A 27,497-nucleotide genomic window follows, 5' to 3' on the forward strand; every position below is an offset into this window, starting at 1 on the left:
ATCATAGGACCTACCTCATCAAGCTGTGGTGAAGATTTAACTAGGCAGTCCTTAGTAAGTGCTTAATATAATACCTGGTAGAGAGTAAGTGATGAAGAATTGTTGGCTGCAGTTACTTTATTAGGGCCTGTCTCAGTCTGTTCGGACGGCTATAACAAATACCAGAGACTGGGTGGCTTAAAACAGTAAACATTTATTTCTTACAGTTTTGGACGTTGGGAAGTGGTTCTTAAAGTTCCACAGGTGGTTCCAATGGACAGCTGCAGTGAGAACTATTGTTCTAAAAGCTCCAACTGCATCTCCTTTTGAGAACCTTTAAAAATACGGTTTTCACCCCCCTACAGTCTGAGTAACTTGAGTCTCAGCTGCTCAGTTATGTCCCACCAACTTGCAGTACGGGTGGCCAGTTGGAAGCATTCTGGGATATAATAAAGAGCTAAGGCAGGCTGCTTTCCATGTGAGGAAGCATGTGCGTGCCAAACGGAAGCAGATGATGGTGTTGACAGTGATGTTGACAGTGATGAGGGAGAGGAGGAGGATGGAGAAGAAGAAGACTAGAGAAGTGGTGGGTGGCAGTCAGGGCTATCCAGCGGTGGAGGCAGGCGTGGCAGGACAGGGGCCTAGCAGCCACGGGGACAGGAGAGGTGCCCATCCTCCTCCTGCCACTTTATTTTTACTGTTTTCGCACACCTCTTCCTGCTGGCATTGGGCACGGGAGGTTGACAGGCACAAACAGCAAATGTAGGGGGAGCATAGGTGCCCGAGTGATTGTGGTGACCCCTACTCTCTGCTCCACTGTTCTCTTATTTCCATCCCTTCTGGCTAGCCAGCCACCCAACCTTGCTCATGGACAGGCTGGGGAGGTGGCAGTAGATGGGGATAGACCTCGGGCTGTCGTCTCTCAGGATGGGCTCCTCACCCCAGGGCCATGGTCCTGCCATTCCACCTGCTAATATGCACTGGAACTTCCCACTCCATCTCCATCTCCCCTTTGACCTCCTTGACCAAGGCTGCCATTATCTTTTTTCTGGATTTCTAACACTGTTTTCTATGTGGGCTTGCTGATTTTTATTTTTTAAAAAATCATAAAAAAACAGAGCATCCCATTAGGTTATGCTTTCCATCGCTGTTTACAGCATGGTTCAGAGTTTTGGTCATTCTAGGGTTGTCCCCTTCTAATCCATGCTCCCTTCTGCAGCCCAAGTGAACTTTTCAGATCATTTCCCTTCCCCATTTAAAACCTCTGGGAAGACTCTCCATTTTCCTGAGGATAAAGCCAACTCCTTAGTGAGGCTTACAAGGCCCTTCAAGGTCAAGCCTCCTGCTCCCCAGCCTCCCCCTATTTGGATATCAAAATGAGAAAATGACCCACAGCAGCTACTGGTCTCCTATCAGGGGTCTTAGCATGGTTCAGAGGTTCAGTTTGAGTTTCAGCAGTTCAAGGTTATGAATGTGTGCTATTCAGTATGACCGATTTCATTGTCGAGATATTTTCTCCTACAGTTACACCCCCTACTTCCATTGCTTTTAATGTTTAATCTGTGTGCCACGTTCAGCAAACCACACGTCTTTACCTGTTAGACCTTATCAGGTGGTTTTTTACATTGCCATTCTTCCTCTCAGCTGTCTAACCTCTGCTTCTCTAATTTTCTCAAACCCCTCTCTCTCTACCGCTTTCCCTCCCTCCCTTCCTCTGACTCTACACATCATAAGCCTCCTCCAGATTAGATAGGCCCCCCAGTTCCCGCTTCTAAAGGGGGCAGATTATAATCATCACTTTAAATCATGTTAAAAGTAGGCAAATGCTTGAGCCTCTCTGAGCACAAACACAAAGTTCCAGCCACTTTTCCATATTTGTGGTCTTACACTTGCTGATCTTCCCACTTCGGGAAGCAAATGACAGATGAAACAGATGGGACTGGCTCAGCGCCTTCCCCATCAGCACGTTCCAGCTCTGCCACATGAACAGGAGGAGCGAACTGCAGACATACACACATGGAAGACAGCCTGCCTTAGCCCTTTATTATGTCCCAGAATGCTTCCAACTGGCCACCCGTGCTGAGGTGGAAGTTGGTGGGACACACGGAGTAGCTGAGACTCAAGTTACTCAGACTGTAGGGGGGCGAAAAACAGCTCCCAGGCAGCTCAGGGTGGGTGAGGCAGCTCCTGCTGAGCCAGGGCAGTGCTCCAGAGAAAGGTGCAGCCAACACCCACAGCACCTAGGGGATGGGTGCGTCGTCTTAGTGAAGGGGACCTAGTCTGTGCACCAACAGCATCTGCTGCTGTCAGTAATTTCAAAAAAATATTAAACAACATATGAGCCAAACAAAACATACCTGAAGGACCTTTTTATCCAGCCAGTGGCCATTTGCACCCTCTGTATGGATATTCCCAGAATCCAGGTGCAATGAATCAACGAATTAAAAATGTTTACTACAAGGCTGCCCCCACCTTTTTTTGAGACCTTGGCTGCACTGCAGAGAATTCAGCAGATGTGCGACATACACCATTCCATCTCCAAGTGTGGTCTGAAACACAACACACAACATTAACTGGAACACAAGCCTGTTCTTTGGGGTTTTATTTTGATGCAACACTGCTTCCAGTGAAGGGAGACCCGGAAACAAGAGTGGTGGACTTCTTTTAATTTTTAACACAAAAGATTGTATTGATCCTTACCCAAGAATTGAAAATAAACTATGGGGAGGGAAACTGCTGAGCCCAAACCAGTGTGGCTGATGGGCAGTGTGTCTGACATTCACGCAGTTCTGTCACAGCTTAAGGGAGGGTTTCTTTGCTGGTTCCTCCTGTGATTCTGATATGGGCAGCTCTGGAACTGGAGCAGTATTGATTTTCCTTGTTTGCTATGCATTCTTTTAAAAATAACCGAATCTAATCCCGTTTGGGTTAGCATAACAGGAAAGTAATCATCTGTTCCTGAGAGTAAAATAAAATCTGATCCAAAAAACTCTACCAACATTCTATTTCAATTCTTTGGAGCAGGTTTTCCATTTTACTGATAAGTTAAAGCCTTCGTTATGGTGAAGGTTTCTCTGTCTGCCGCCTATTAGCAGCTGGGCTGCTTTACTGGTCTCCTTTGCTTCCAAAAGACCTCTCGCTTCCCCATTGTCCAGGTGTCATTGTCAGCTGAGGTGTTGTTTTTCCTCAGGTCTGAAGACACTCTACAGCTTCGTATTTTTCCTTTTCCAGATATTCCCCATTTGCTTTTTTTTTTTCATTCAGCACAACATCCCAGGGGGGTGCAAGTGTTGGATGAGAGTGCAGTTATGTGGGGCAGTGATCTGGCAGAGTCTCCCCAGGTGTCTCTGCTGCCCTGGGGTGATTTAATAAGTGCTCCGAATCATCCTCTGCTGATCTTCTCGGTCCCTAGCTGGTAAGGCTGAGTGAATGCCCCAGATTAATTAGCAGCTTCAGCCCTTAGCCGTCCTCTGGCCCTTCCTACCCATGGCGGGTCCTAAATTTGGCTGTACAGTAGAATTACCTGGGAAGACTGTTAAAAACCTAACTCCTGGGCCCTACTTGAGACCTGCCAAATCAGAATTTACCCAAGGATGAGGTTCAGGAATCTTTAATGAGCTTCCCAGCACCCAGCCCCTGTGTCCTCTGCCCAGAATGGTGTGATTTCAGCCTAAGATAATGTGAACTAGAGGCACCTGACCTGGAAGAAGACAAATGGAAGTTTGTGCAAGAAGATGAAAAGAGCTTTTCTACTCTTCTCTGAGGCCATCCCAGGTGGGGATGGGGTGGAGGTGGAGGTGCAGAATAGCCAAATTACCCTGCATGCTGCTTACCTGTTCTCATTCAACCATCCATCCATCCATTCAATCAGATGCTCAGATATTGAGCTCATGCCCTATTTATAAGACCCTGTCCTATGTGAGCTGTAAAGAGGGAATACCTTGGACCCTGCCCTCCAAGAGCTCACAGTTCTTAGACGGTGCTAGCCCAGTGATTCCCCAAGGGGAATCTGAACTGATCTCACTTCTTAAAAAGAGCAAGCGGGAGTCAGCGCAGAGTCTTCACCAGGCGAGAAAATAGTAACATTAATTTTCCCCATCATATTGATTTTCCTAAATATGGTAGATAAAATTGGTTTTTAACTTATAGTAATGATATAAAATTTTCCTTTAAAGTAAGCCTACTGATTAACACCACAATGTGCTATCACTACATAATCATTTGAATAGTTATAATTTAAAAGACTGAATACCAAGTGTGGGTGAGGATGTGGACCAGCCGGAGCTCTCATCACTGTGGGTGGTAGTGTAAATTGGTGTAAAGCCACTTTGGAAAACTGGCAGTTTCCTATAATGTTATACAAATACTATACAATCCAGCATTTCCCTTCCTCAGAATTTACCTAAGAGGAATGAAAACATATGTCCACACAAACTTCTACACAATTGTTCTTAGCAACTTTATTCATGTTATTAAAAGCTGGAAAAAGCCAAGGTGTCCATCAACAAGAAGATAGTTAAACACGCTAGTCATCATCCATACTCTGGAATACTGCTCAGTGTTAAAAAAAAAAAAGAGAAGAGGCTACTACTCCTTGCTACAATATAGATGATTCTCAAAAATGCTGAGCAAAAGAAGTCAGACACAAAAGAGTACATATTTAGGATTCCACTTATATGAAACTGTAGGCATAGCTTAATCTATAGTGATAGAAAGCAGATGAGTGTTCGTCTGGAGCTAGGGGTGGGGGAGGGGGAGGAATTGACTGGTAGGGGCACAAGGGAACTTTTGTGTGTGTGTGTGCATTTTATTTTTTTAATCTAATTTAATTTTTTATACAGCAGGTTCTTATTAGTCATCAATTTTATACACATCAGTGTATACATGTCAATCCCAATAGTCCAATTCATCACACCACCACCCCCACCCCCCACTGCTTTCCCCCCTTGGTGTCCATACGTTTGTTCTCTACATCTGTGTCTCTATTTCTGCCCTGCAAACCAGTTCATCTGTACCATTTTTCTAGATTCCACATATATGCATTAATATACAATATTTGTTTTTCTCTTTCTGACTTACTTCACTCTGTATGACAGACTCTAGATGCATCCGCCTCTCTACAAATGACCCAGTTTTGTTCCTTTTTATGGCTGAGTAATATTCCATTGTATCTATGTACCACATCTTCTTTATCCATTCGTCTGTCGATGGGCATTCAGGTTGCTTCCATGACCTGGCTATTGTAAATAGTGCTGCAATGAACATTGGGGTGCATGTGTCTTTTTGAATTATAGTTTTCTCTGGGTATATGCCCAGTAGTGGGATTGCTGGATCATACGGTAATTCTATTTTTAGTTTTTTAAGGAACCTCCATACTGTTTTCCATAGTGGCTGTATCAATTTACATTCCCACCAACAGTGCAAGAGGGTTCCCTTTTCTCCACACCCTCTCCAGCATTTGTTGTTTGTAGATTTTCTGATGATGCCCATTCTAACTGGTGTGAGGTGATACCTCATTGTAGTTTTGATTTGCATTTCTCTAACAATTAGTGATGTTGAGCAGCTTTTCATGTGCCTCTTGGCCATCTGTATGCCTTCTTTGGAGAAATGTCTATTTAGGTCTGCTGCCCATTTTTTGATTGGGTTGTTTGTTTTTTTAATATTGAGCTGCATGAGCTGTTTATATATTTTGGAGATTAATCCTTTGTCCGTTGATCCGTTTCCAAATATTTTCTCCCATTCTGAGGGCTGTCTTTTCGTCTTGTTTATGGTTTCCTTTGCTGTGCAAAAAGCTTTGAAGTTTCATTAGGTCCCATTTGTTAATTTTTGATTTTATTTCCATTACTCTAGGAGGTGGATCAAAAAAGATTTTGCTGTGATTTATGTCAAAGAGTGTTCTTCCTGTGTTTTCCTCTAAGAGTTTTATAGTGCCCAGTCTAACATTTAGGTCTCTAATCCATTTTGAGTTTATTTTTGTGTATGGTGTTAGGGAGTGTTCTAATTTCATTCTTATACATGTAGTTGTCCAGTTTTCCCAGCACCACTTATTGAAGAGACTGTCTTTTCTCCATTGTATATCCTTGCCTCCTTTGTCATAGATTAGTTGACCATAGGTGCCTGGGTTTCTCTCTGGGCTCTCTATCCTGTTCCATTGATCTTTGTTTCTGTTTTTGTGCCAGTACCATATTGTCTTGATTACTGTAGCTTTGTAGTATAGTCTGAAGTCAGGGAGTCTGATTCCTCCAGCTACAAGGGAACTTTTTAAGATGATAAACTTTTTTTTTCAAATACATTTCTCTTTTTTTTAATGTTTTTTATTTATTTATTTTTGGCTGCGTTAGGTCTTTGTTGCTGCATGCGGACTTTCTCTAGTTGTGGCGAGTGGGGGCTACTCTTCGTTGCAGTGCGCAGGCTTCTCATCACGGTGGCTTCTCTTGTTGCGGAGCACGGGCTCCAGGAACCCAGGCTTCAGTAGTTGTGGCACGTGGGCTCAGTAGTTTTGGCTCGCGAGCTCTAGAGTGCAGGCTCAGTAGTTGTCATGCTCAGGCTTAGTTGCTCCATGGCATGTGGGATCTTCCTGGGCAAGGGCTCGAACCCATGTCCCCTGCATTGTCAGATAGACTCTTAACCACTGTGCCATCAGGGAAGCCTGATGATAAACTTTTTAAGTGTTCTGTATATTAATATGGTAGTGGTTACACTGGTATATATGTATTTGCAAAAACTCATCAAACTGTATGCTTAAAATGAGTGTATGTTAATTATACCTCAATAAAATAGATTTATTAAGTGATACTCAACAGGGCAGAACTCATGAAGTTGGTCGTCGAATGCCTGGTAGTGGTACTCAGGTACGTGGTAGACAGTGGACAGTATCCTAAAAGATGTGCACATGAAATGCTGTGAAACTTCAGAGGGAGGAGAAAGTTCTTCAAATGGGAAGATGGGAGAGGGTGGTGGGACCTTCATATAATAGGTAACATTTCTGCTGAGCCTCTGAGAAAAAGTAGAGAGCATGTGGGGCAAGAATGTATCGAAGTGAAATTGGGTTGAAATTAATATAAGGGGCCTAAGATGGGGGAGGGGAGGAGTCCCTAAAAAAGCCACATGCACCCTGGGGAAACAGGAAGAATGGGGGCGACCCCACCACTTTGGCCTTTATGACGTCAATTCAGTGAAACCTGGACATAAGGGCTTCAGCACCAGCTGGTGCAGTCACCAATTTCCCCCTCGGCCCTCTGCTCTGAGAATTGGAGTGGCAGCAAAGCAAACGCAGGGCCAGGACCAGGGTGGAGCAGTCCAGGCACCCAGAGCAAGCATGATGGGAGGCAGGGTCCCACAAAGGCTGAGCCCTCACTAACAGGCCCCGAGAGTGAGTGCCTCGCATCCTCATCCTGCTTTCTGGTTATCTGGGAGCAGGAGCCCTGGTGACTCATTCTTTCCTAGCCATGCTGAGTGCCCCCTGCAGGCCAGGCACTGTGTTAGATGGCGTATTAGATACAAGTCCTCAGGGGGCTCGCAGTCTAGCAGGAAGGGGAAAAACAAGTGTGAGAGGAGAAACCCGGTGGCCGTGGGTTCTCAGAGGAAAGACACTGGACCCAGACTGGGAGGGGGTGGTCAGCAAACTTTTGGAAAAACTGAAACCTCAGTTATGATTTGAAGAAGGTAAATCCAAGAGAGGGTGTAGGGCAGTCCCTTCTCAACCGGCCTCGTCTAGGATTTGGAGTTTGGCCTTAGAAACCAAGAGCCTACCCTGGCACTGACTTGCAACAGCTGATGTGACTCTTTCCCTCCATCCCCATGCCTCTGTAGGTTTGTGATGTGGCCAAGGAAGCCCTACAGTGCCCCCCTGTCCCAGGTGGAATCCATCCCAGTAACCTCGGCATCTGTCAGCTTGGCAGCAGTCCCAGCAATAGAGTCCCCTGAGATGGATCTGAGTGATTTTGTTAAGTAAGTGCAAAGGCAAAGCCAGAATGGATTTCTTTAAATAGCATTCTTTTCTCTACACTGACTTACATTCTCAAACTCGTCTTTCATGTATTCTTCCAGCAGTTTAATGAGTGCCTTCTCTGTGTTAGGCCCTGGAGGGGGCATCTGGGATACAGAGTTGAAAGTCATCTCTGCTCTCAGGGAATCATAGCCTCCTGAGTCCTGAGGGACTGAGCCCTTCTGATCATGTTGCCCTCTCCATCTGCCAAGCCAGGGTCAGGTCAAGGGTAGAAAGCAGAAAAGGATATGACAATTGGCCATGTGTTGTATGCTCACAATAAAATGTTCCGGCCTTGGGGACACACCCAAGTTGTCTGAAGAACTGCCAGAGCTTCTGAGAACTTTCTGTAAGTCAGACAAGGGCTTGATAGCCCAGGAAAAGAAGGGTTGGGGCCTATGGAAAATGGACGAGTTTGATGCCCTAGACTGCATGTTTGGGGGCAGGTAGTAACAGAGCACTGACCAGCTGACCCTTGAGAAACGTGTCCCTAGAATGAGAACCCCACTTATTCTTTGGGGCGCCGTAGAAGGGAGAGGAAGACAGGGCCATCATGCAGCTGAAAACTGTGTTGTGATGCTTGCCAAATGAGTGATTCTCCACATTTCATTGAACTCCCCAGGACTATCCTTGTGGATGAAGAAGTTGGATCTGAAGAAAGAGAGACCAAAAAAGCACAGGTGTCCATCATGGCGGTCTCAGATGTATGGTTTCCTTTCCCTGGGGTGGGTGGGCTGCACATCTTTATCCGGGTTCCTTCCCAACCAAACACCGACAGAACCAACACCTCAGTGAGAACCCAGACACCTCAGCAAATAGATTTTCTCTGTAATGGAAAAGCCATTTACCTCTAACCTTGGCGATCTTGTGCTCTTCCCAGCCCCTAGATAGAGGCTACAAAAGGAGAACTGTCTTCCACAGTAAAAACAAAGAGTAGATTGAGAGAGTTTACAAATTCATACTCTTAAATTCTCCTTCTAGAATGATGACCTAAGGAAATCATCAGAAATACAAAGATGTATGTACAAAGGTGTGTGTTAAAACAGTTTAGAAATAGCAAAAAATTAGGAAAATTACTGTATGTCCATGATAATATGCAATCTTTTAAATAAGGTTTGTCTCAATATTGGCAGAGTCGGGGAAAGCAAGCATTTTCACACTTCGTAGGTAGGAGTATGAATTGGTGTAGCCTCTCTGACATGCAATCTGGCAGGTGTATCAAAATTTAAAATGCACAATTCCTCTGCTAAAATATTATTCTCCAGATACACCTTTATGTTTACATAAAGACGTGTAACTACCCTTGTACACTGCAGCTTTGTTGGTAAAAGCAAGAAAAATTAGAAACGACTTAATTCCCCCAGTAGGAGATTGGTCAGATAAACTAAATTGCATCTGCACAAGGCAGTACTATGAAATGCATTTTAGAAAATGAAAAAGTTCTCTCTTTACTGATTTGGAGCAATCTCTGATATATTAAGTAAAAAATACTACATGTTCTGTTTTTTAAAGTATTTTAAATGATGCTTGTAAAGAATATTTAGTCATATGGGAAGGTATCATTCATGCTATAATGTTAACTGAAAAAATCAGAATACAAATATATATACTCACACTATACACACACACAGTTATATCTGCAGAATAATCTGATGATGGATTTGTATTTCTTCCTTTGAAGCTTTCTGTATTTTCCACATTTTTTAGAATAAGTATGTGTGTGCATATAAAACACTTGTCTTTTAAATGTTAATTCTTTTCTTTTGTATATATTTTGAAAGATGTCATAGAAAATTCAAGAATACAGAAACATGAAAGCAAAAATTCTCAAAATCCCACCATTCATAGAAAAATTTCAGCAAATAACCTCCTAGATATCTCTATTTGCATATGCAGATCTCTGAGTGAATTTATGCACACTCACACTTGCAGGTGTGGTACATAGGCCTGTGTAATATTACATAAGTGGAACTGCCTTTTTACTCAGTAATATGTTGTGCACATCATCCCTGGTTTATAAATATACACTGCATCCTCCTCCATGGATAGCAGTACCACACACACTTCACTTAAAGTGATCCCCTAGTGATAGGTATTTAGTTTACTTCCAAAGTTTTGCTATTACAGAAAACACTGAAGTAAACATCCTTGTACATACATCTTGGACACCTCCCCAGTTATCTCCGTAGGGGAAAAAAAAAGTGCTATTTAAAAAATATATACAACATACTTCATTTTTCTATCAGCTAGGGGGAGGAGCACGTTGATGACAAATTATGAATGTTTGCAAGTTTTTCCTCACACTTCTAATTCCCAGGGATTAAAAATGAACTCTGCTGAAACAGAAAGAATAGACACAAACCAGAGTCAGGCGGAGTTTCAGGAACCGCCATGGATCTTTAAACGGGATGAAATGTTTTCCATTGGGATAGAAGAAGTAAGTAACACCTCATGAGCCCTAGAGTCATCTGATACAATTCTTCTTACTGAACCCCTGCCCCAAGTTAGAAATTTAAATTTGCCCGAGCACTGTTACTGCCTTATCATCATGTATTTTCAGGGTGCTAGGCTAGTCACCTTTCATGGAGTCAAACAAGGTAAAGTCAGGAATCAATCTGTAAATTGGCTGAACTTTAGCTTGCCCTTTGCAGACTCTCATATGGAATGACTTTCTCTGCAGGTGTTTGATATTTTGCCTCTCTATGGAGTGCTGCGGCCACACAGTAGCCACCAGATATCATTCACCTTCTATGGACACTGTGACATCATTGCACAGGCTAAAGCTCTGTGTGAAGTGGATGGAGGGCCCACCTATGAGATAATACTAAGGGGAGAGGCCTCCCTGGTCAACTATTCCTTTGACACCAAGGACATTAACTGTGGATTACAGGTATTGCCAGCCATTGGGAGGAGATTTTCTGGGTTTGCCTTAAACATCGGTCATAGTCTTTGTGCCCTCATCTCTCCTGGAACCCCAGTCAGCATAGTCTCACCATCACCCCTATCCCTGACCCCTAAGCTGCTTCCTAAGCCTGATCATCCCCCCACTGCCAACCATTTGCCAGACATTTTCACTTGCTTTTCTCATTGTCTCCTCAAATTCTGCATGTTAGACACTAAAATTTGCATCTTTATTCTCAGTCCAAAAGCCCATTCCACCCTCTTTGTTTCTTTCAATAGGACTACTCCCTTCTCAGTCCCTTGAGTTTACGAACTCCAAGGAATTTTCCACTGCATTCTGCCCTTCAGCTCCCCACATCCTTACAGGCCCGGGGTTTGCTAATTCATCAAGCATAATTCCTCTGAGTTGGTTTTCCCTTCCCATCACCACTGCGATTATCACACTGCGGGATCTCAAGCCATGCCTAAATTATTACAGCAGTTCTTCTCAAGCTGTGATGTGCATACAAATCACCTGGGAATCTTGTTCAAGTGCAGATTCTGATTCAGTAGGTCCAGGGTGGAGCCTGAGAGTCCGCCTTTCTGACAAGCTTCCAGGTGATGTTGATGCTGCTGGTCCACGGACCCATGGAAGCAAGGGATTACAGTGCATTTCTGGCTTCTATCAAAAACTGATCTAAATATCATTGCCAGGTAGATTTCCCAAAATTACCTTGGGAAAAGAGCAAAAATGATTGCATAGAGAAAAGGGTATTGTTTTGTAGTCAGAAGAACTGCGATGTTATCCTGCTTTTACTCCCTACTGACTATGACCTTGGGCACATAACCTAACCTCTCCAAGTCTCAGTATCCCTCATCTCTAAAACGGGATTGGGGCAGCAATTCCTATTTCACCAGATGGTTATGGTTACCTAAGTAAAGTGTCTGGTCAGTACTGTGCCTGAGTCAGAGAAGGCCTTCAATCATGAGTCACTGTGGATCAGAGCCAGTTTCCTCCACCTGAGTAAGGGTGGCCTAAACCCCTCTATTAACTGATGCTCCTTACATATTAAACTTTGTTTCTCATAATTTCCCATTATAAACTGCTCATACATTTATGGCCAAGCTGGTTTACCCACTGGCCCTAATGCAGCCCAGCCCTTTCTGCTTCCATTTTTCCTATTATATTATCTATCTCATCCTCTGCTCTGTCAACTCCAAAGTCACACATACTGTAAGACCCAGCTCAACTCCATCCCTCAGTTCTCTTCCTCTTACACTATATTCTCTTGGCACTTAGAGTCTTTGCCATAATATGATGTACTTTCTAAATCTTGCTTTGGAATAATTGTCAGTTAATTCCATGTCTGTACAACTTCTCTCCCCAATTAGAATTTGTGTTATGTATTCAGATACCATATCTCCTACCAAATATGAATGGGAATTAGACCCCCCATTATATAGCCACTGAATTAATTTTTTTTTATTATTCAGTATTATTACTGAATTGTGTGTGTACATATATGTTTACAGGTTAAAGATTGTGCCTAAAATCAAATTCACCTAACACCTATTGACACCTTGTGCGTTACTTTGACCAAATAGAATTTTCTTTCACTCCTTATCTCCAGGGTCTTCTGGGCAATTGGTTTTGGCTCAGCTCAGAGTGCTTCCTTTGTAGCAACTAGTTCTTCCCCTAGTTTGTCCTAAGAGCCCCCGAAGTGGCTTCAGTTTGTGGTTATTGGACCCTCTGAATTATGTTAGCAAAATCTCAGGAAAAAGAATATGGCTGGCCTATTACTCCCCTGTCTCTCCATAAAAATAGAAAAATTCATTCTAGAAAATTCTGAACTCAAATCTTATCTAAGAAAGCAAATCTTCGTAATATAAAAAAGCTTACTTTAAGATCCTCTAATATGAGTTCTTTGTGGGGAAGAAATCAGAGGTTCAGGAAGGTGAAATGCTCACCCCACAGCCGTACTAAACTAAATTAGTTGTTAGAAGACCTAAGACAGAGCCAGTCTCCAGGGTCTAGTGCTCCTCCCGCCCAGTAGGCACCTGGTTGTGATACTGAAATGTGGATTGGCCAGCATCTACCTCATGGAAAACGAAATCCGTGTCTGTGAGACATGCTTGTCTCCCTGCCTTTGTCAGGATGACAGCAGCATCCCAGAGGGTGGGTGACAGAGGAGTCACTCTTCTCCTTCTTCTCCTCTCAAGCTGTTCGACCATGTCACAGAGAGTGAAATCACACTCAAGAACACTGGGAAAGTTGGCTTTGAGTTCAGCGTTCTGACTGACCCCCAGTCTTCGCCAGACAACCTTCTGCCTGGAGTGCCACTCATCCAGCCTCTCTCAGTAAGTAGCCCATCCCCCCCAACCCATGACGGCCACCTGATGATGGTAGGAGGGGCCCAAACCCAAACCTGCAAGCCACACCCCAGGAGCTGAGATTGTGCTAAACATTCACTGCCTGGATTATGGGTGTGATTTTTTTTTTTTAATTAAAACTAACAAGCTCTCAGAGACAAGAAAAATAAATATATCCAAGCCCTTCCTTCATTCATTAAACAACTATTTAGTGTGTCCTCCATTAGCCAGGCACTGTTCAGGCACCAGGGGTTAAACAATGAACAAGATATACAATCCCATGGATTTTTTTTTCATGATTATAAGAATAGTTTATTTCCACTTATGTCTTCACACTTCCCTTGTAATTCCTTGAAGCCGAGGGCCTGCTCTACTCTGACTACAACAAATAAAAGCAGCTTTTTGTTAGCAGTAGTGAAAACACCAGTAGACTGCAGTGAGCCATATTGGTTTTAGAAGCAAATGGAAGAGATGGTTCCTTGTACATATTATGTTAATCTAACAGTTTTAAGGAATTTTTGTCGAGTTCATCTCATCATGAAAATAATACATAATTGTTATAGAAAAATTGAAAGATATGAAAAAGGATAAAGAATGAAATTATAATTGTTCATCATCTTACAATCCACAGATAAAAGTGCTGTCATCTTGGATGATAGAGTCTATTCTTCCCCTAAATTATCACATATATTTGGGTCTATTGCTAGTTTCTCTGTTCTTTATTGATCTGTTTGCCAGTACCTACATCCATAATATACTATTTTAAGTGTTACAGCTTTAAAACACATCTTAATGTCTATTAAGTCAACTCCCTTTTAATTCTTCTTTTTCCAATTTGTCTTAGATATTCTTTTGAATTTTACTTTTATGTTCTTTCTAAGTTGAATGCCTACTTTTCTTTCTTTCTTAATTAATAATGAAAAAATGTGAGTACACATTTGCCTCAGTATACCTTTAGCTCCATCTCATAATTTTAAAGAAAATTATAGATTGAAAAAAGGAAGTTAACTTTGCATATTTCATACATTTTAATATCAACCATTATAATTTTAATTATTTTCTAAGTTGTCTAGAGTTGTAGTTTTATCTACAAGTGTAATTTTAAAGTATATTTTTCTCTTTTTCAAATTTCCAAATGACTCAGCTTTTTCTTTTTGTTATTGAAACTCTTGTTAATGTGAAGTTAATACTGAGTTTTTCATATCATGGCCAGGTAATATGACCTACTGAATTCCTACTTTTATTAGTTAATATATTTTAGTGGTCTAAAATGATTTTTTAATACCAGTGAATGTTTGGAAACAATGTTGTCTGGACTGTAGAATGCAGATTATGATGAATCTTTATTAAATTAACCTCTATTAAATTATATTATCCAAATCTTGTATCCCTTTTTCTGTTTAATTATTCTAAGACTAAGAATGGTATATAAAAAGTTTTCTAAGACTAAGAATGGTTTATAAAGGGTTTTGGTATATAAAAGACTAAAAATGGTATATAAAAAATATATAAATTTTTGTTTTATCCATTTTCATTTCTGTCTTATTTAACACACAAGATTTAATGACTATTAAGTGTTCGTCCTGCACTGTATATTTTATCTATTTTAAATTGCCACTTTCTTCCCTTTTAATGCTTTTTACTTTGAATTCTTCTTTGGTATTAATATTGTGTCTTTCAAAGTACCATATTAGCTATCTTTCACAAGGTTTGGTATATTGTGTTTTTATTGTGGTTCAGTTCTATACATTTCATAGTAATCACAAGTATATCTTTTTCTTTGGCTGTGGGTTCACTCTGAGGATATGTCTTTCATTTATTATATCTTCAAGTATTGCTTCTCCCCTATTTTCTCCAGTCCTTTCTGCTAAAGCAACTTTTAGACATATGTTGGACCTTCTCATTCTGTCCATGTTTCTAAACCTATATGTCACATGTGTATCTCTTTACTCTTTATCTCTCTAAACTGCATTCAAGATAATTACCTCAGCTCTTTCAGTTAACTAATTTTCTTTTCAACTGAGTATGATCTACTGTTTATACTCCGCATTCCTAACCCTACTCTGCATTCCTAACCCTATTCTGCATTCCTAATTTCAGTGATCATATTTTTCATTTCAAAAATTCCACCTGTTATTCACCTCTTTCACTGGGATTTTAATTTCTTCATTTATCACTAATGATTTTGTAGATTCTTTTAAGTTATTCTAATTGAGTTATTAGGGATGCCATTATTCCTATTTGTGTGACTGTTAACTCTCTTTCATTATCAGTGCTTTCCCTGTATGACATGTAATTTTTGACTTGGGATCATCTTCCACTGACACCGTTTTCTCTGTGACAACCTCATTCACCCTGGATTGCAGGGTGGTGCTACAGTAGTGTTGCAGTTGTTTTTGCCAGGTACCCCAAGGGGTCAGATTTTGAGTTAATGTTTTGTTTGTTTGTTTGTTTTCTTTCTTATTGGAGTATAGTTGCTTTACTTGAGTTAATGTTTTGACCTGGATTAACCACAGTGATCTGTCAGTGTGTGTGAAGACTCCATGCACATGCATGATACAGGCTTGAGCATTCTGTATCCCATGGGATACATATTTTCCCCACCTGGGATCCCAGAGAGATACAAGCTTCCTTGATTCTTCCCTGAAGTGCAGAGAAATAACAGGAGTGACCGCCCTTCATGGCTCCAGCCTCGTGCAGGGATTTGCCCTGTGTGCCCACCTCACATGGGTCCAGGCTGCATCTCTCTATTTCAGTCCTTGGGTGGTAGGAACTGTAGTTGGGTCTGATGTCACCCATGGTCACCAAGTAAAGGCTCTGAACTTAACCACACTGGCTAGGTTCCATCTGTTTCTTTTTCACATCAGAGGATCTATTTTCTTTCAAGCTCACTATATATTGAAAGAGAGTTTTGTTGTTGCCTTTGTTGTTGTTGGGCCTTATACAGAATATCCTTACACTTGTAGCATGAGAGGGAGCTATAACAGTGCAGTCACCAGCATTTTCAGAACCAGAAGTAGGAGGATTTTTCATCCCCATATACTTTTTCCTGGTTTGGGGTTACTCCCTGTCCCTGACTCTCTGCTCCTGCTGTTTACACACGGTGGCTTCTTGAATCTCATTGATACAATGGATTAGATATTATCTTATTTTTTTCTTCTTTCTTATAGGAACTCATAGAATATATTTGCTCTTATTCCTCAGAATCATCACTGTGTCATGGGTCCCCAGGATCATCCCCCAGGTTTAACGATTCTCTAGGGGGACTCACCAATAAGTTGTACTGGTGACTATGATTTATTCCAGCCAAAGAATACAAGCAAAATCAGCAAAGGGAAGAAGCACATGGAGCAAAGTTCAGAAGAAACCCGGCGCAGGCATCCAAGAATTCTCTCCCAGTGGAGTCACGCAAGATGCTCCTAATCCCCCAGCAATGAGCTGTGACTACACAATATGAGAGCTACCACAGAAGCCCACTGGAGACTCAGTGCCAGTGGGGCCCAGTCACACAGACACCCTCTGCCTGGCACATACCAAAATTCCAGTCTCCCAGAAAGAAAACAGGTGTTCAGCATAAACCATAGTTGTTTGCACAAAAAAGTTGAGGCACAGTGAGCCATTCTTACCAACTTTGCAAGCAGGCCTTTCTAAGAGTAGCAGTTTTAGGACTGCTATGTTAACTCTTTTTTGTACTTCCCCCTTCTTTTGAACTGGACGTTGTTTTTATGGTTCTGAATGGGATTTTTTTCTCTGTATGTTTTTTCTTTTCTATATTTACCAGATTTCCTGCTATAAGGCCAGATTCTTAAAATGAAAACAAATGTTTACAGAGTCCTGCAGTGTACATAAATGCTTGAACATATAACTAGATAGAGAAAAATTTTCCACCAGAATAACATGAGAGAACTATTGGTTATTGGAAAAATACATTGTTACTGCTCAAGATAAAAGCTGAGACCCACCCCACTACCCTCCAGGGCACTGAGTGCAGGAAGAAAGAGAATTTTGTAGGAAACAAGAGAATTTTGTGGATTGCTCAAGACAGGGGTGAGGAGAAGAGAGAATGAGCGTGGGAAGGTGAATCCTGGGAAACACTGCACACTGCAATTTGACTCCACCTTATAACACTCCCCACATACACACTCACACTCACACATTCCATAAAATGTGCAAAATTTCATAAAATGCTTCATGTGAGTGAGTGCATTGTGAAATTTGGTGACAAGGCTCAGTTCTGTTCAGTGAAGCAGATAGCGTGTAAGGAAGTGAGAGAGTGGAGGCCAAGGGAAGCAAGAGAATGAGGCAATGGCTTCTCATAGAAATGATGGCAATGATTTTTAACTGTCACAGGCACTTTGAGGGTTAGAGATAAGTTTATTAACACTAGTGGGCTCATGGACCCCCATGGTGTTGTGTGGGTGTGTATTTAAATAAAATATGGATTGATATCCACCAATCAGTGTTAATCATTATTTATGTGTCAGTAGTAAGCACTAGTGATCTTCATTAAATTTTTTCTTGTCTTCATGCTCTAATTTTTCTTCAAAGAATATATATTACTTGTAACATCAAAAAACAATAAAATATGTTCAAAATTATGAGGTCCCTTCAAAAATGACTTTTAAAACACTTCTAAATAGCTTGAACCTATACTAGCATTTTTCCCTAGTTTTTTTTTTCAATGTTGGCTCCTTTTTGGAATTTAAAAAAAAATTTTATTGGGGTATAGTTGATTTACAATGTTGTGTTAGTTTCAGGTGTACAGCAAAGTGATTCTGTTATACATATACATATATCCACTCTTTTTTAGATTCTTTTCCCATATAGGCCATTACAGAGTACTGAGTAGAGTTCCCTGTGCTATACAATAGGTCTGTATTAGTTATCTGTTTTATGTATAGTAGGATGTATATGTCAATCCCAGTCTCCCAATTTATCCCTATAAATATCAGTTAAGTCCATCTTGTTTAATGTATCATTTAAAACTTGTGTTTCCTTATTTGTTTTCAATTTGGATGATCTGTCCATTGTTGAAAGGGGTGTTAAAGTCCCCTACTATGATTGTGTTACTGTCAATTTCCCCTTTTATGGTTGTTAGCATTTGCCTTATGTATTGAGGTGCTCCTATGTTGGGTGCATAAATATTTACAATTGTTACATCTTCTTGGATTGATCCCTTGATCATTCTGTAGTGTCCTTCTTTGTCTCTTGTAATAGCATTTATTTTAAAGTCTATTTTGTCTGATATGAGAATTGCTACTCCAGCTTTCTTTTGATTTCCATTTGCATGGAATATCTTTTTCCATCCCCTCACTTTCAGTCTGTATGTGTCCTTAGGTCTGAAGTGGGTCTCTTCTAGACAGCATATGTACGGGTCTTGTTTTTGTATCCATTCAGCCAGTCTGTGTCTTTTGGTTGGAGCATTTAATCCATTTACATTTAAGGTAGTTATCGATATGTATGTTCCTATTACCATTTTCTTAATTGTTTTGAGTTTGTTATTGTAGGTCTTTTCCTTCTCTTGTGTTTCCTGCCTAGAGAACGTCCTTTAGCATTTGTTGTAAACCTGGTTTGGTGGTGCTGAATTCTCTTAGCTTTTGCTTGTCTGTAAAGGTTTTAATTTCTCCATCAAATCTGCATGAGATCCTTGCTGGGTAGAGTGATCTTGGTTGTAGGTTTTTCCCTTCCATCACTTTAAATATGTCCTGCCACTCCCTTCTGGCTTGCAGAGTTTCTGCTGAAAGATCAGCTGTTAACCTTATGGGGATTCCCTTGTATGTTATTTGCTGTTTTTCCCTTGCTGCTTTTAATATTTTTTGTTTGTACTTAATTTTTGATAGTTTCATTAATATGTGTCTTGGCATGTTTCTCCTTGGATTTATCCTGTATGGGGCTCTCTGTGCTTCCCGGACTTGACTGACTAGTTCCTTTCCCATATTAGGGAAGTTTTCAACTCTAATCTCTTCAGATATTTTCTCAGTCCCTTTCTTTTTTCTCTTCTCCTTCTGGGACCCCTGTAATTCGAATGTTGGTGCATTTAATGTTGTCCCAGAGGTCTCTGAGACTGTCCTCAATTCTTTTCATTCTTTTTTCTTTATTCTGCTCTGTGGTAGTTATTTCCACTATTTTATCTTCCAGGTCACTTATCTGTTCTTTGCCTCAGTTATTCTGTTATTGATTCCTTCTAGAGAATTTTTAATTTCATTTATTGTGTTGTTCATCATTGTTTGTTTGCTCTTTAGTTCTTCTGGGTCCTTGTTAAACATTTCTTGCATTTTGTCTATTCTGTTTCCAAGATTTTGGGTCATCTTTACTATCATTACTCTGAATTCTTTTTCAGGTAGACTGCCTATTTCCTCTTCATTTGTTTGGTCTGGTGGGTTTTTACCTTGCTCCATCATCTGCTGTGTTTCTCTGTCTTCTCATTTTGCCTAACTTACTATGTTTGGAGGTCTCCTTTTCACAGCCTGCAGGTTCGTAGTTCCTGTTGTTTTTGGTGTCTACCCCCAGTGGCTAAGGTTGGTTCAGTGGGTCATGTAGGCTTCCTGGTGGAGGGGACTGGTGCCTGTGTTCTGGTGGATGAGGCTGGATCTTGTCTTTCTGGTGGGTAGGACTGCCTCCGGTGGTATGTTTTGGGGTGTCTGTGCCCTTATTTTGATTTTAGGCAGCCTCTCTGCTAATGGGTGGGGTTGTGTTCTTGTGTTGCTAGTTGTTTGGCATAGAGTGTCCAGCACTGTAGCTTGCTGGTCATTGAGTGGAGCTGAGTCTTAGCATTGAGATGGAGATCTCTGAGAGAGCTTTTGCCGTTTGATATTATTTGAGGCCAGGAGGTCTCTGGTGGACCAGTGTCCTGAACTCGGCTCTCCTACCTCAGAGGCTCAGGCCTGGCACCCGGGCAGAGCACCAAGACCCTGTCAGCCACACGGCTCAGAAGAAAAGGGAGGAAAAGAAAGAAAGAAAGGAAGAGAGAGAGAGAGAGAGGGAGGGAGGGAGGGAGGAAGGAAGAAAAATAAAATAAAATAATTAAAATAAAAAATATATTATTTTTCTAAAAGTAACAAAAAAAAGAAAGAAAGAAAGAAAGAAGAGAGCAACCAAACCAAAAAACAAATCCACCAATGATAACAAGTGCTAAAAACTATACTAAAAAACAACAACAACAATAAAAAACAGACAGACAGAACCCTAGGACAAATGGTGAAAGCAAAGCTATACAGACAAAATCACACAAAGAAGCATACACATACACACTCACAGAAGGAGAAAAAGGAAAAATATATATATTAAAAAAAATAAAGGAAGAGAGCAACCAAATCAATAAACAAATCTACCAATGATAATAAGCTCTAAATAATAAACTAAGATAAACATAAAACCAAAAACAACTTAGATGCAGGAAGCAAACCCCAAGTCTACAGTTGCTCCCAAAGTCCACCGCCTCAATTTTGGGATGATTCTTGTCTACTCAGGTATTCCACAAATGCAGGGTACATCAAGTTGATTGTGGAGCTTTAATCCGCTGCTCCTGAGGCTGCTGGGAGAGGTTTCCCTTTCTCTTCTTTGTTCTCACAGCTCCAGGGGCTCAGCTTTGGATTCGGCCCTGCCTCTGCATGTAGGTTGCCAGAGGGCGTCTGTTCTTCACCCAGACAGGAGGGGGTTAAAGGAGCCGCGGATTAGGGGGCTTTGGCTCACTCAGACCAGGGGAGGGAGGGGTACAGAATGCGGGGTGAGCCTGCAGCGGCAGAGGCCGGCGTGATGTTGCACCAGCCTGAGGCACGATGTGTGTTCTCCTGGTCAAGTTGTCCCTGGATCACGGGACCCTGGCAGTGGCGGGCTGCACAGGCTCCCGGGAGGGGAGGTGTGGATAGTGACCTGTGCTTGCAACAGGCTTCTTGGGGGCTGCAGCAGCAGCCTTAGCGTCTCATGCCCATCTCTGGGGTCTGTGCTGATAGCCGCAGCTCACACCCATCTCTGGAGCTCATTTAGGCAGTGCTCTGAATCCCCTCTCCTCGCGCACCCCAAAACAATGGTCTCTTGCCTCTTAGGCAGGTCCAGACTTTTTCCCAGACTCCCTCCTGGCTAGCTGTGGCGCACTATCCCCCTTCAGGCTGTGTTCAGGCAGCTAAGCCCAGTCCTCTCCCTGGGGTCTGAACTCTAAAGCCCGAGCCTCAGCTCCCAGCCTCCGCCTGCCCTGGCGGGTGAGCAGACAAGCCTCTCAGGCTGGTGAGTGCTGGTCAGCAGCGATCCTATGTGCGGGAATTTCTCTGCTTTGCCCTCTGCACCTGCGCTCTCCTCCGTGGCTCCAAAGCTTCCCCCTGCCCACCCACCATCTCCACCAGTGAAGGGGCTTCCTAGTGTGTGGAAACAACTTCTTCACAGCTCCCTCCCAGAGGTGCAGGTCCCATCCCTGGGATGGGTCTCTGTTTTTCTTTTTTCTTTTGTCCTACCCAGGTACGTGGGCGGTTTTTTGCCTTTGGGAAGTCTGAGGTCTTCTGCCAGCGTTCAGTAGGTGTTCTGTAGGAGCTGGTCCTCACATAGATGTATTTTTAATGTATTTTTGGGGAGGAAGGTGATCTCCACGTCTTGCGCCTCCACCATTTTGAAGCTATCTCCACTAAAGCAGTTAGTGGAGTGATTTTTCCCGTTGACATTCCCACCAGATGTGTTGAAATGTGAGTTTCTTTTGATGCATAGTCTTACCAAATTTGGCAAACTTTACCAATCTTATGGTTTAAAATTGTTTTCAGTATGATCTTAATTTGCATTTCCCTGGTTACTTATAAGGATAAGCAGCTTTACTGTTTGTTTGCCATTCTGTTTCCTCTTTTATGAAATGTGTGCCCACATATGCTGCCTATTTTTCTATTGTTTGTCATTTTCTCGTACCTTCATAGGAATGAATCTTGGAGGAGGAATGTGAGTGGACAGTTTAGCACACTAGGCCCTTAGGATTATCTAGTCCATCAAACTGCCAGAAGCAAGAGTCCATTGTAAATTTTACATAAATTTTACGTAAATCTTAAAATCCTCTCCCATCTTTCTGCTGTATAGGGTTTTATCGGTTCCCATAAAGAGCAGGTGTTGAAGGTTTACTACTTGCCTGGAGTACCTGAGGTCTTTCAAAGGAGCTTCCAGATACAGATTGCCCACTTGGACCCAGAAAATATTACTCTGAGTGGAGAGGGAATCTTTCCCCGAATCTGCGTCGATCTCCCCAGGAACCTCAAAGGTACTTCTGCCCTCTATAGTATTTCCCCACTGGATGACAAGATGTGTTTTAGCTGCTTATTATAAGGTTGATGGCAACTCGCATTATTTGTTTGGCAGTCCTCACAAGTTCCCTTTTGTGTTATTCCTGAATTGCAGAAAACGTCAAGAGTTGAAATTGACTTGGTGACCTGAGATGAGTAAGACAAGATAGGGTCCATGGTAGTTCCAAATTAAGACCCCTGGCCAATTTTGCCATCATTAAATTACTTAAAGAGAGATCAGGACATTGTACTTCCAAAAGCCTTTTCCTCCATCATGTGGAGTTGTCACTCACAGATGGCCATTGAGAAGGCAAAGGCTGATTGTACTGCAAGGAATACAGTTCTCAGAATATCAATATGAACTGTACAGAAAGGCAGCTAAGGTTCCAACCCCTTATGCTGGCAGTACAGTTTGGAGGCTAATTTAGACTTATCAGTTGTCTGCCCACATCCTTAGCCAAGGCTTTTCTGGGTAACATCTGGCACCCAGAGCCATCCCTCTGTATCAGAATATTTCTGTCTTGGCAGATCCTGAAGCTCACCCCAGCAGCTCTTTTAGCCACAGACTGACTCTGGCTCTTTCTTCCTGACATGGACTACAGGATGAAGAGTCAAGAGAAACTTCTCACTCTTCTTCATGAACCCTCTTCAAGCTCTTTGAAATCTACATTCCCTAAGCAGCTTCAGACTAAGCCCTCCCACCTCAGCCTTTCCTCCTACCCCACTGCCCAAAGTCACTAACTCACCTGTTGATGGTCATGCATTAAATCCTAATTGTCTGCTTCCTGATAATATGAAGACAAATATTAATAAATCTAAGACCATGTTACACTCTAGTATCTAGAGTTCCAGCCAGCCGGAGGTTAGTCCAACTCTACGTATAATTGTCAAGAAGAAAAGCCTTTGCCACACGGTTGAAAACTGGGTGCCCAGCTGGCCTCATGATGGCAGTAGACATGTTTGCCCAATACAGGGCTTTAAAATAATTTAAATCTGAATACTAGTTGGGTCTTCTGTACTCCAGTTCACCACAGTCCCAGCACTTCCTATGGTTTCATAGAAGGCACTTTAATGACTTTGCTTACCTTGCCCCTCAAGCATTTGAATTTGCGCTGGCTTACTGGTGAACTGGTGAAATCTCTCTCCCCATTGCCCAGCCTGCCTGATTCAGGGGACTGTAGCTTATTTAGTCGTAGTTAAAGCAACTTGAACCAAATATATTCTTTTTGTTAACAGAGAATTAATAAACATGAAGACCAACCTAAAGGGTGACCATCCACCTGGGTTTGTCCAGCATGGAGGGGTTTCCCAAGTGGTGCAGCCATCAGTGCTAGAACTGGGAAAGTACCAAGTAGGCTGGGATCCAGTTGGTCACCCTATGAGTGGCTCAGGATGTTACTGTCATTAAGTTCTTGAGAAACAGTTGGTAGCCCACTAAAGCATAATCTCATAAAACTCAGTGAGTTCTCTTTTACAAATTCTACTCATTCACAAATTATCCTCTGAAGCAGAGAAAACATGGCAGGCTAAGTTTCACAAAGTTCACTTCCCTTCTCACTTTATTTACCCTGAGCTTAGAGTCTGTGTTTTAGGCATAATTCATATATTTCTAGCCATTCAGATTTCCTTCTCCTTCCAACCCCCACAGGATGTGAGAAGTATGAAATCTTCTTAAATCAGGCCAGAAAAAACCTAGAAGAAACCAAAAATGAAATGTTTGACCACTTAGAGAGACCTGAGGAAGTGCCTGAGGATGAATCTTCTGAGGTAAGATTGGCTTCGCTCTGCACAGGAAGTAGATTCACAGGAAGCTGCAAAAAAATGTTTTTCCCAGTGGTAACATCTTGCATAACTATAGAACAGTATCAAAACCAGGAAATTGACATTGGTACAAGCCATAGAGCTTATTCAGATTTCATCAGTGTTATATGTACTCGTGGGTCTGTCTCTGCATGTCTTTGTATGTATGCATATCTGCGTCTGTGTGTGGTTCTAATCCAATTTTTTCACGTGTAGTTTTGTGTATCCACCACCACAGTTAAGATACAGAAGTGTTCCATCTCCGTAAGTATCCCTTGTGCTCACTGGGGAAATAGAATTATAAGCAAAAATCTCTTTCCAACCCACAAAATCTCTCCACAAAGGTGGAAGAGAAAGAATCCAACTTTATTATTGATAAGCATTAAAGCAGAAAGTGTTCCGTGTCTCTGTCAGTCTGCTAGGAGATTGCAAAGACAGAAAGAAATCTCAGTCTTTCGTAAAGCCAAGCAGATACAACCTATTATATACATGTTCTCAAGGTAAACAGTAACTAGTCCTTAAGTAAAAACTATAACTAGTCCTCAAGTAAGAGGACTTGACAGCACCATTTGTCACACTTAGTTCATGCTAAATTCACATGGTAATTGGGGTGACCATCTGTGTTAGCTAATTGGCTTTACCCAAAGGGAAAACAAACCTTTTGTGTTTTTATGACAGGGTCCTCTGAAGTTGAGCTCCTATCCTCCCACAGAAATGGCAGGATAGGAGATGGGGCTCTATCTTCCTTGACGATGACATGTCAAAGAGATGGTTCCCAGGTCCTTAAGGAAGATGTTCCTGGGTTGTGAAGCTGATAAAAAGTCTTAGCCTATGAAAAGATTTATATATATTTCCAAGAGACAGAGAAAGATCTTACAAGTTTTCTTGAAAATGAAGCTGGAAGAAGTCTCTACCCTTATTTTCAACAGGGAGAATTGAGCCTCTTTTTTTTTGCCACACCTCATGGCTTACAGGATCTCAGTTCCTGACCAGGGATTGAACCGGGGCCGCAGCAGTGAAAGCCCGGAATCCTAACCACTAGGCCACCAGGGAACTCCCTTGAGTCTCTTATTTTTAATTTGTTTTTTTTTTTTTTTTTTGCATTTGGAACATTTATTTCAGGAAATACATTTTGTTTTTGCCTTTACATGCTTCTCGCTTATAGCCATCCCCAATCTCCCCACCCCTTTCCCCTGGCAGCCACTGTAGTTCTCCATCTCTATAATCTTGTTATGAGTATAGAAGAGTTATGTAAATGGAATCATACAGTATGTAACCTTTTGAGATTATTTTTTTTTCATTCAGCATAATGCCCTTGAGATCCATCAACATAAATAGTTCATTCCTTACTCCATTGCTCAGTAATACTCCATGGCACAGATGTACAGTTTGTTTAACCACCTTGAACCCCAACAAAAATTTTAACACCACAGATATACTGTATATCTATTTATTTACTGTGGCCCTTTGGAGGGCCACAAGCCATTGTAATATCTAAGATTTTCTCACTCTCTCCTCCATGAAGCAACTTTCGCCCCCTTAGGGGTGGTTTTGCCCCCATTGAGAATGCATGTTCTCAAAGAATTTGCTTACTTGCTCTTCTCTCTTGCTCCAGTTAAATGCTCAACTCCAGATGGAAGTAGAGCGGCTTATAGTCCAAAACTATGCCACAGAACATCAGAAATCAATTGTCCTTGGTTCCGTGGACAACTTCTGCCATCAGAGTCACCGCAAACCGATCAAGTGAGCGCCCTTCCATGTCGTGTTTGTTTCAGAGTGTGGCAGAGCCAGCGGTGCCCTCCACCAGAGTGCTCCATGAATTAATGATTGACTATGTACGGATGAAATCCACTCGCCTTACATGTCTGCCGTTCTCTAGCAGCCAGCCAACCAGGCAGGTCTCTGCCTCTTAGTCAGAAACCTCCCACTTTGTCTAATAGATGGGCCGGTTTCAGGTCCTTAAGGACCAGCACTGAAGGTGTTTAGAGATGATGGCTAAAGCAGCAATGTGGTCTTCTGGGGGAAGTGTCTTGTTCCTAGTCTCCATTCTGGAGAGTGGTGGTTCTCTACTCCAGAGAATAGAATTGTGCAGAGGAGATGGAAGAAAGCCTCACACTCTTGCACATTTGGAAATGTGAGTGGTAAGAAGACCTTGTTAACTGTTTCAGAGTCCAGCTGCCAGAATATATCCTAGACTTTGGTTACATCACCCTTGGTGACGTCCGAACCCACATCATCAAGATCACCAACACCAGTCACTTCCCAGTGTCCTTCCATGCAGAAAAGCATGTCCTTCACGACACAGGTAACCAGGATGGAGACCCTTCCTATTGCACTCTGTCATTTCTAACACGATGCCCATCTGTACTGTCCTGGAGTGCTTCTTCTGGGATCAGCTGAAAGAATTGTTGGGCCATTAATTGATACTTTGAGTGGTCATCCTGCCTCCGATGGGCTGTATCTAGAGCAGCTCTTGATTGCTACTTTTCTTTTCCTCAAAGAAATTTTGTTTGTCTTGGTCCAGGCTTCAGTATTGAGCTAGATCGTGTGAAGAATCTGCCTTACTGTGAAACGGAAACATTTGAAGTGAGATTTGATGCACAAGGGGCCAGCCTTTCTGTTGGAAACAAAAATGTCATTCTGCCCATCAAGGTAAGATGCATCACGAGGCCCAGCTGATCCTCCCCAGCTTCCATCTCTGCTTGCTGATCACCCCTGTGATGATCCAGTTACTATTTCAGAGCCGTGATTCTTTCTCCTATCCCATGTGACACGGTAACAACAATTTTATGCCCACTCTAGGTGGTTGGAGGGCCAGCAGTTCACATCTGTCTCCAAGCCAAGGTGACCATTCCCAGTATGACACTGTCTTGTGGAAAAGTGGAGTTTGCCACAATTCAGTGTGGACAGTGCCTCGTGGAAACTATTCAGCTTTCCAATCACCTCCAAGTCCCTTGTGAATGGTTTATCCACACCCCTAAGCAAGTTAGCAAGGTAAATGAATTGTGGCCCATTGTCCCCTTTTTTCCATCTCCATTTAAGTCAGATTTATAATTCTAATCCGTCACTCTCTTCATTTCACCCTTCTTCTCAAAGACTTTCAGCGACAACCATTGCCCCCTGAATAAAATGTAGGCCCTCAGCCCAGCACTCAAGGACTATCAGGCCATGCTATCTCGCGAATATCATGTCGTATTTATCTTTGTGCCCTGACACCTGGGAAGTAATCA

General features: G+C 42.1%; 1 protein-coding gene across 1 annotated transcript in view; it reads left to right on the top strand.

The window, feature by feature from the left end:
- The window catches only part of HYDIN (HYDIN axonemal central pair apparatus protein), a 433,808-nt gene that overhangs the window by 286,477 nt on the left and 119,834 nt on the right, over positions 1-27,497 (top strand). The window contains exons 25-35 of the mRNA XM_067720656.1: positions 7,792-7,929; positions 8,589-8,670; positions 10,284-10,403; positions 10,647-10,856; positions 13,067-13,204; positions 22,268-22,445; positions 24,116-24,234; positions 25,883-26,010; positions 26,436-26,572; positions 26,792-26,919; positions 27,070-27,261. Of these exons, the coding sequence (XP_067576757.1) occupies positions 7,792-7,929; positions 8,589-8,670; positions 10,284-10,403; positions 10,647-10,856; positions 13,067-13,204; positions 22,268-22,445; positions 24,116-24,234; positions 25,883-26,010; positions 26,436-26,572; positions 26,792-26,919; positions 27,070-27,261 (1,570 nt within the window). The remainder of the gene's footprint in view (positions 1-7,791; positions 7,930-8,588; positions 8,671-10,283; positions 10,404-10,646; positions 10,857-13,066; positions 13,205-22,267; positions 22,446-24,115; positions 24,235-25,882; positions 26,011-26,435; positions 26,573-26,791; positions 26,920-27,069; positions 27,262-27,497) is intronic.

This window comes from Pseudorca crassidens, chromosome 20 (genome assembly GCF_039906515.1).
Source record: "Pseudorca crassidens isolate mPseCra1 chromosome 20, mPseCra1.hap1, whole genome shotgun sequence".
NCBI lineage: Eukaryota > Metazoa > Chordata > Mammalia > Artiodactyla > Delphinidae > Pseudorca > Pseudorca crassidens.